The following is a 9,725-nucleotide window of genomic DNA, read 5'->3' as shown; positions in this document are numbered from 1 at the left end:
ATGATCCTTTTCTGCGTCTGGAAGGGGAAAGAAGAGATTTCTTGCTGTCTCTGTCTCTTTCAGAGACTGCAACTTCTCTTCGGACTTGGCCTTGGGATGATGATGATTTGTCATCAGAAACCTTTCCAGAATCAGTAGCAGTTGAAAGCCTCCTTAATAGATCAGAGCCCCAACGCTTCTGTTGAGGCAAAACCATTCCTCTGTTTCCAATTTGTGTATTATTAAACAGAGAAGAAAAAGAAACCCTCGAGCTCTGCTGCAAACTACTCACAGCTAGACGAGCCATAGCCATTTTTTTTTCTTCTTCTTCTTCTTCTTTCCAAGGCCAACGGTACTCAGGGAACTGTGAGAGCAAGAAACCGAAAGAGAGAGAGAGAGGAGTGTTTCAAGTGTAGTAAAAGGAAGAAGAGTACAAAAGAGCATTTAAAGAGGTTGGGCTAATAAGATGATTTAGCGAGTGGGGAAAGTGGCAGAAGTATCTAAGAGCTTCTGGGAGGAAGCTAGAAATTGGACTATGTAGGAAACCTCTGGAAATCGGAAGACAAGTGTAGTAGATACGAGCAACTTTCCTTGGACCCCCTTTTCATCAGCTTCTGAGACTATTTAAGCTAAGAGTGTTCGAGAGGAGTGGAAGCTAAATATAACGTATACTCCTATTTCTCCTGTGATCTCACGCGTCACCCCAAGTCGCTGACTCCTGGTTGACTGTATTCTATTTCCCTCTTAAATTTCGTCTCTTTTTGTTGTAAATTTTTTTCATACAAATAATGATAACAAATTGAAGAAATATTTGTATCTATTGGCGACAAAATTTCGAAGAAAGAAAATATTTGTATTTATTGGATACAAATTTGGATCTGATGGTATTTTGGTAAATCGTTGTAATGTTTGAAAATTAAATTATTTATTAACTTTTTTATTTGAAAAAAAAAAGTATAACTTGGTTCACAATTTGGTAACAATAAAATTTTGGTCCGAAGTATTATTAAGATCTTCCTGTTATTAATCCATGAGATATGATAGTTAGATGAGACTTAAATCCTAGATTGTTCACTGGTTTTCCTTTTAACCTTTTCTTTTTGGTTCGGGTGGAGGGGGTGGGGGAAGAAGAAGAAGATGAAGGCTGCAATCAAAAGGTAAAAAGTAACAGAAAGGATATATATTTCTCATTAATTTATAATACTGAACACATTTTACGGGTATCTTCATTCTTCCACCAGAAAAATTGGGGATAGAGGTTACCCGATCGATCACCTTCCCCCTTTATAGTAGATATAAATTTAATGCAGTGGAAGAGATGAGTTCACAAGGACCTGCAAACTGAAAGGTCGGGTCCAGAGTAGCATGTCAATAAACGTAACAGTTAAATGTGAGAGAGCCCTCTGTTTTCTGCCGACACCTTAACCTCTAATACTTGTTACAATGGTGACGCTTCCTTTTTTATCTCCAGAAATATTCTATATATGCAGTCCAGCTTTCTTAGTATCAGTCATACATCCCCTCTTGCTCCCATATGTCCACAAGAAAATCTACCATTTCCTGCAATTTGGAGAGAAATTTAAGCAGCAGCCCTTTGAAATTAGGTTGACAGAGTAAAGAAAAAGACCACAGGAAACAGCACACTTACAGCAAGAGGTATAGGATGGGGGAAGGGCTTGTTGGTCCCAAGTAAACTGTCATAAGTAGCATTCCAACTGCATGGCCAGAATGTTTTTAACCATTAATAGACAGTGAGTGCTGACAGAAGATGGAAGATATAATATTAAAGCTGATCTAATTGAGAGGCCAACTTCAAAATCATATTAAGTGATTCAAGTGGAATCCCGATTTCTATGGGAATGAGGAGCCCCCCATACAAGATTACTGCCACTAATGGGGATTTTCATTTATGATTGCTACAATAAAAAGCAACCCAGTGCACAAGGCTCCCACATAAAAAGGTCATGGGTTTACCAAGTGCTTTCTTATTCTTTATTCTGTTCTTTTTTTTTTTTTTTTTTTTTTTTTGGGGGGGGGGGGGGTGGTTGGGGCAAGGGAAAAAAAATGTCTTTGTGGATCTGAGAAGCCATACAAATGATTGCTGGTTAAGAACTGAAGAGGGTTATGAGAAAGGGTAAAATCGTAATTAAGATATACATAATTACAGAAAAGGTGTAGATACCTTAATCTGGGTTCTCGGACCTGCTGTGTCCGATTCTCAGGCCTTTTATGTCCAACCCACTGTTGTCTAGTTTGATTCCAAAGAAGAAGCCCTACAAAACCAAAAAGTTCAAAACAATTTTATGACTGAAGAGATGGAGAGAAGATAGATGGAACCAAAGACCATCTCCACTGCCAAGGAAAATTATTATTAAAATAATCTGGGAGAAGAGAAGTATTCCATCCATTCCATCCATTGGTTGTATCACAGGCCGTAACAACCCAAAAGGTAACAGTGTAGCAAAAAAATCAACCTGACCAGATAACCTTGACAAGCCCAAGATTGTCTAATAAACGTCTTAATTTGATCACAGGAGTTATCCAACCAGGCTTTGAGGCCTACAACCTTGCAGGAAGCACATACAAGATGTCTGCCTATGGCGCACAACAAAGTTGCATCATAGGTTTCCCATCCTGGCCATAGTTCTTTGTAATGTATGATAATACAAGCAGCAGATAAATTAACACTTACCATGATTCACAAACTCAGGAGGGTTGCTCGAGCTGGAAGGTCCACCATGGGGATCAAGGGTCTGATTTGATGTGCTGATTGACGAGAAGCTATGAGACTGTACGGCACTGTTATCCATTTCACATGTGCTGGAGCTCCAGAAGTCTTCTGAAACGCTGGGCTTTTTTACCGTTCGGCCTTGAATCCTCAGTCCCTTTGATGGTTCATCCACAGCAATAATTGGTGCAGGCTTAGTACAGCATCCAAGACAACCTCTGCTCTGTTACGAATCAGGTTTTAACCACATAAATGATTAGTACCAACCATAAAATACCCATATTTTCTGCTCAGAACTACCAGAACCAATATTTGAAATCAAACAGAAGAAATAAATTGTCTTTCTTTTATTTTATTTTTCTTTTTTCTCTTTTTTTCCTTTTTTGCCTCTAGTTTCAATTTAGTCATTCAACAGTTTTTCTTAGCTAGTGACCAACATGCATGTATGTCTGCTTTAATGTACTTGACCAATAAAAGAGAAGGGGAAGTTTGACAGCAAAATGTCATTTTGCCGAGGACCAAATTTCAAGAGCAAATTTATTTCTCACCATTCACTAAGAGAGAAGGGGGGGGAATGTCAACAGTTGGACTTCTATGATCAACAAATAAGCAGCAGTAAATCATGCTCGAAGAGACACAACATATTACCCATATTTTAGTAGGCAAAAATATCATGTATATAATATAGCAACTGAAATCTCAACAATCAGCAGAACCACATCTTCTAGTATAAGAACCAAGGTATCAACTATCAAGTTCTAGTACCGGGCAGTGTATCGGTAAGCTAGAGTTAAGAGACGTCTCTGAGAAGTATCATAGATATGCAAAGAGATGCTACATACGCTTAAGATATGCAAAGATACACACAAAAGTAATGATTTTAAGTAGATACAATATAGATAAACAAATAAATGATGATATCTTATCACTAAAGCATGTTGCTATAAGTCAAGAAGATTCAAAATCTTTCCGCAGCATTTTTCTTGTCCAAATCCTCAACGGCAACTACAATATCAAACTTATTAATAGGTGAGAAGTAATAAGAAGCATACTAGACCTGGTAAGTACAATTCCCCATGTCTTTTTTAACTGGATTTTGAGTGATTTCAGTTATATTTGAAGGAAGGATTCAATTTAAACCATGACAGAATCACTCTAGATTTTGGAATTTGGTTGCATAATTTCTAGCCAAGCATTAATAAAGTGTCCTCAAGACCTTTTGTTACCAAGATGCCGGTGCGGGTGTCAGAATCTAAAATGGACACAGGGTATCAGACTCGGAAAAAAAAATAATAAGATTCAAGGACCCGGTGGCTGCATAAATTTTGTAATGTTTTCTAATAATTTATTCCTTGTATAAAACTATTTTTATTACCGACATTAGAAGGTTTAAATTAAATATGAACTCAGCCCTCAGGCTCATCACATTATCCACGTACAAGCTATGCTTATTGTTGTTTTGCAGACATAACAAATCACTGTGTCTCTCACTCTCTCTTCCTCACATGAAATGACATTGTTATCTCTCCCTTTTTAAATAATATCATGAATAGTTATGAATAGGTATGGAGCACAGGAATTCTGAACCAAACCAGAGCTTTTAGTAACACCAAAATCTTTGAAACAAACAAGAAAACATTCCCACTTCTCACACTCTAACTTGATTTGCATGCACTTCTTTTTGGTGGCTTCCAGAATTAATAATAGCAGACACCATGCATTAACAGAAAGTTCAGAAACATGAGATACAAAATCCAAAATAATTCAAAAGTCAAACAAAAAATCTAATAAAACGATTTGAATAATCGGAAGTAGATATCAGCAGCATAGTAAAAAGGTGGTATAAAGACATGGGGTGATCAGTTTTTATCTCTTACAATGAAAAAAGCGTTCCATTTTTTCCTAAACATCTCCATCAATCGAGACATCAGGGTAAAACATAACAGACAAACCGTAGGATTTCTTTGAAACACAACTCTACACTCACATCAACTGCCAGCATCTAAATTCTAAAGCTCTGCAATTGAGGTCCCTTCGGGAGGGCTAAGCAAAGTCCTTTACATAATAGACTAATGGTCTTGGAAATAAAGCGAGGAATGAAACTATAAGGGTCCAATAAGATTATTCTCATCATTCAAGTTCGCTTAAAGTACAAGCAAAAAATGAGATTCCATGCAGAAGACTAACTTGCATTACATGTACCACTTCTTTTTTCAGGCCTCCAGTATTAATAGTACCAAACAGTATGCATTAACTTAAGAGTGCAGAACCGTGAGAGCCGCCATCCACAATAATTGCAAAATCAAACCAAAAAAATGAGATAATGATTCAAACAATCTGCAGAAGACTAAAAGGAGGTATAAAGACACAGGGGGGAGAGATCAGTTTTTATCTCTTACACTGAAAAAAGCGTTCCCTTTTTTCCTAAACATCTCCATCGACAGAAACATCCGGGTAAAACACAACAGACCCCAGCAACGAACCGTAGGAAATCTTCGAAAAACCAACTTTCCACTCGCTACTCGCATCAACAGCCAGCATCTAAAGCTTCAAAATTGAGGATCCCTTTGCCGATGGCTAAGCAAAGTCCTCGACCGAATAGAATAACGGTCTTCGACGTCAAGCAAGGAATGAAACTAGACGGGTCCAATAAGATTTACACGGTTCTTCTTATCATTCAAGTTCGCTTAAAATACAAGCAAAAAATAAGATTCTATGCCAAAGACTACCACAATTAAAGAATCACAAACACACACAAAAAAACCCTTAAGTGGCAAGATATGAAAAATCCCGCAATCGACCAGGAAATCATTAGAGAGACTTGTCGATCTACAAACAGAAATCGAAAAATTACCCCATGCATGCGAAAATCTGACCGATCCAAGCTGTGATAGGTTTACTGAGTAGCATTTATCCACGAATCCACAATCAAAACAATGATCTTCGTCCCGAAACATCGAATCCAGGAAGGAAAGATACAAAATCACTGCCGAAATCAGAAACGGAAACAAAACAATCAGAGCTTTCATATCATCGATTATCAGATACAAAAGCGATAAACGAATAAAACAACAAAAAATCTAACAACAAAACCTCTGCAACTGCATTGAATTACTTCTTCTCCCCTTAATCTCTCTCGGCTCTCCTTCCCGAAATCGATTGCCCTCTGGTCAGGAGAAACCAAAGGGCTCTTTCTGGGATCCTTCTGCCTCTCTGCCTCCTCTTCTTCTTTCGCTGGAAAGATGAAAAAAATATAAAACGAAAATTAACGAAAAGAAGAAAAAGGATTAGAGATAGAAAGAGAGAGACGGGAATAATGTAATAATAATGACAGGTTCCCACTAAACCCTGTAACCTATTCAGTCCAACTTCTCTCCATCTCTCGTTCGTCCGAGTCAGCAATTTTCCATTCGCTAATTACTTGTGTGATGATTCTGAATGGTGATCATTCATTGGCTACATATGATAAAGGATTAGGATGACATGGTGGCATCAAAATCATGGATGATCACAACTTCTCCATATCGTGTCACGTGTAATGATTGAGCTGTATCATAACCCACCAGGCCCCACTATATGGAGTGACATCTACCGAAACATTACTTCTCTCTCCAATAGGAAACCAGTCCTACTACAATTATCCATCCTCATCATATAATCATCTGAGGGGTGAAATGTAACAATACGGTTTGATCCTTTTAGAATTAATAACTTTTATTTAGGACCTTATGATATTATTAGTGGCCCCACTCAATCAATGGTGAATTTGTTATTCATTACAATGAGACTTTTTTGGGTTAACTATCCATTACAATCATATTTATGGCATGATTCTGGTGGCAATAAGTGGCATCCTAAATTCCTAATGGCATGACTCTTGCATCATAATCTCTCTCTCTCTCTCTCTCTCTCTCTCTCTCTCTCTCTCTCTAGGATAGGGAGGGGTTTAATAGCGTAATTTGCAATCAAGAAAATTAAAAATAAAATTTCACCAAAAGACATTTTTCAAGGAATTGACTGATATAATAATAATAATAATAATAATAATAGCATAAATTTTATTCGGCGGGTCCGATTAGATAAGCTAGGTAGTTCAAAAATGAAATGCCCCTAAGTTACTTGCTCACATGTCAAATCATAATTCAAATAAAATATTTTATTAAAAAATATATATTCAAATGAAATTTGCACAGTGACATAAAAGAGTTAAAAATCAAAAACCATCAGAGAATACAAAATAAAGTCATAATATTGTATGTGTTAATGGATATTCATGAGATTGCATACCAATAAATAAGGGAATGTATGACTGAATTTGAGTTTAAAATTTAACAATAGATATATCAAGATTTTTTTTTTCCAAGGGTGTCCAAATATTCGACTCAACTATTCCTTGAGCACATGCAGATACCCCTACACACATAAAATTAGTTAGCCTCCAATCCTATGAGAAACATAGAAACTATGGGCGTAGCCCCAAGAAAGGGCAGTCGAACTCATGACATGTCGATTTAGGCATACTCTTTGCCAATTTAGCGACACCCTTGAGGTTCATCCCTTATGAATCCAATGATTATAATTGTAATCATCTATTTATGTAGACAAAATTTCTGTTATGTGAATTAATAATTTGGAATTTTTAATTGTTGGATAGATAGAGAACGCCTTGGATAAGCATGAACTAATTATTAACTTAGTTGTTATCTCAATTGTATACCTAATCATGTAATCATGTTTTTCCCTTCATTTTTCAATGGTGCTTTTTGTTTAAAATGTTCAAAACAAATTTGATTTTCTATAAAGACTTTAAAACATTACATTGAGATGTTTAAAAGTTAGATTAATTTAAAATTTAACTCATGGTTAGACAATGATATAAACAAATGTGGTTATATTTGTTTAGCAATAAATGGATAAAAATAAATAAATAAATATATATATATATATATATGCTAGTAAATACAATATTTCTCTTATAGTATATTTGTGTGGATAAACTTTTACTTGTAAATCATTTAGATGATTTTCATTAACACGTAGTCTTTTTCCCCTAGAAAATATCTATGACCACCTTGGCTTGCAAAAGTTGAGTAGATCCTACTTAGCAATATTTCATCAATAGTTTCTTCCGTAAGTACTACCTAATCTAGGAAAAAACTTTAATAAAAAAAACTCAATATTCCCTAATAAGGTCAAATTTTCACTGACTGTAACTGTTAAAACAATAAGCAAGTTAACAAACTATGAAGCGTATCAGATGCCTAGATCTTTTTCAACAGCTCCTTATATAATGATCTTAAAACCACTCAGAACAAGGTATGACATGTAATATAAATATCCTTGATTGTATCATGGTTCAGCAAGGCCCAGTGGAACAATGGTTCAATGATAGTGACAAATTGAAAATATTATGAGAATAACTTAATAGAAATAGTGATAAGTGATAGAAGAAACAAAGAGGAAATGATATCATACTTGATTAATTGAATGAGCTTAAACAATGAAGAAGGGATTTAGAATAGAGAAGGATATGACTGGACCAGCATTTTCACATGGACCTCTTTTCTGTTATTTTGGAGAATAGTTCTGATAACATGATTTTTTTTTTTTTTTTAAAGGCTAATAGAATCGAAATCAAAGCATAATGACAGCTACAACAAGAGAGTATTTGGTCTAGGTTCTAACAAAGGTTGGATACCTTCGACAATGCAACAGTAATGTAATACAAGAAGCAAACTATAATAGTCATCAATTGCCTTTGTTTGTAACAAATTTTTTTAGAACTGTCAATAATCATCAATTTTATTAGTCAACAATTTCCTTTGCAAGAATCACACTATAATACACATGCATGAAATAAGTGTAAAAAACAATGAACATGTAATTTTGTCAAAAAAAAAATCGTAACATGTGCATTTTTATGTAAAAGCCTTTACTTCCTTTAACTGATAAGAAATTTAAACACTAATCAATTAGTAATTTCTATTTTCTTTTACATTTGAATGTTGGAAGGGAAGGTAGTAGTGATAACCGGTGGAACCACTAGGATTGGAGAGAGCACAGTGAGGTTGTTTGTTCATCACGGAGCTAAGGTCATCAAAACCGATGTCCAAGATGATCTGGGCAACTCCCTATGTCGACAACTGGGCTCTAATGAGACCGTTAGATATTGATATGGTGGAGGTAAAACATATTAATTTCTTTTGGGGGTGTGGACGAGAAACCCACGAGGTTAGTGTGTAGGTTCTTGGCAAGCCCTCTCACACATCGGGCTTCTGAACTTTATATGCTCTTTCCTCATAAAATGCTTCACCTATTGGATAATTCAATCACCAAAAACTACCCCCCAACATATCAATCACGTGGTAAAACAGATTGAAGGTTCCTTGCTCATCTATCAAGTTTCAGCCAAAACAGACTTATCCAAGTGGCAAAATATTAATGACACAAGAATATAATAATTTTTCAAACTTAGCATTTGATTAGGGATAACAATGTAAAATCAAATACTTTTTGAGAAGGTTTTTTGTATTTTGCAACTTAGCAATGGCCATAGTATTCTCCCTAAGTGAAGCTCAAGGGTCCACAATCCAAGTAGATTAAAGGATTTCAGCATGCACCCTAATGGCCTGGCCGTGCAAAGACCCTTAGTAAAATCACAAGAGAGGAAGAGATGCTAGGCCATCTCATATTTTTTATGGCAGAATACACATAAAGGATCAACAAACATAAACTTAGCCACCTTATCTCTAGCCATACAACTATCAACTGAATTTTTACATGAGAAAAGCTTAAACTTGAGTTGATTTTGACTTCTTGAGATTCCAGACTGAAACCCAATCCTTCCGATTAGAGATGACTTGTGGAGACAGAATATTATGTTGTAAAAATTTAGGTGCAATCTGAGTCGTTAGCCTCCCATTCTTTGCTAAAGGGAAAATCCCAAAACCACTATGAGATGTTTAGTTTAGAAGAAGAAAAACAATAACCACCTATCAATCCTAGCAGGGAACAAAGA

General features: G+C 35.8%; 1 protein-coding gene across 5 annotated transcripts; it reads right to left on the bottom strand.

Annotated features, from left to right (window-relative positions):
* Positions 1–1,137: 1,137 nt before the first annotated feature.
* Positions 1,138–6,011, bottom strand: LOC122069458. Of its 5 annotated transcripts, none has more exons than XM_042633472.1 (6): positions 5,801–6,011; positions 5,562–5,693; positions 2,672–2,925; positions 2,162–2,252; positions 1,628–1,694; positions 1,138–1,539 (listed from the first exon to the last, which is right to left on the bottom strand). In XM_042633472.1, the coding sequence occupies exons 2-6, from the start codon at positions 5,615–5,617 to the stop codon at positions 1,486–1,488; spliced, it is 522 nt and encodes a 173-aa protein (XP_042489406.1). In that variant the 5' UTR covers positions 5,618–5,693; positions 5,801–6,011; the 3' UTR covers positions 1,138–1,485. The 5 variants fall into 5 exon arrangements, with proteins under 5 accessions (XP_042489406.1, XP_042489405.1, XP_042489408.1 ...); XM_042633471.1 differs by lacking the exon at positions 5,801–6,011 and adding an exon at positions 5,107–5,393 and having other exon boundaries at positions 2,672–2,930; positions 5,562–5,695; XM_042633474.1 differs by lacking the exon at positions 5,801–6,011 and having other exon boundaries at positions 2,672–2,930; positions 5,562–5,699.
* Positions 6,012–9,725: the final 3,714 nt, after the last annotated feature.

Source organism: Macadamia integrifolia, unplaced genomic scaffold (genome assembly GCF_013358625.1).
Source record: "Macadamia integrifolia cultivar HAES 741 unplaced genomic scaffold, SCU_Mint_v3 scaffold621, whole genome shotgun sequence".
Classification (NCBI taxonomy): domain Eukaryota; kingdom Viridiplantae; phylum Streptophyta; class Magnoliopsida; order Proteales; family Proteaceae; genus Macadamia; species Macadamia integrifolia.
Note: the sequence above shows the minus strand (reverse complement) of the source record. Positions and strands in the feature narration are given on the sequence as shown.

Coding starts and splice junctions, on each gene's coding strand:
- LOC122069458 (XM_042633471.1), bottom strand. CDS start 5,235: ATGCGAGTAGCGAGTGGAAAGTTGGTTTTTCGAAGATTTCCTACGGTT. Junction 2,931..5,106: donor AAGGGAACGCTTTTTTCAGT/GTAAGAGATAAA, acceptor GATTCGTAACAG/AGCAGAGGTTGTCTTGGATG. Junction 2,253..2,671: donor TCCTGAGTTTGTGAATCATG/GTAAGTGTTAAT, acceptor TTGGTTTTGTAG/GGCTTCTTCTTTGGAATCAA.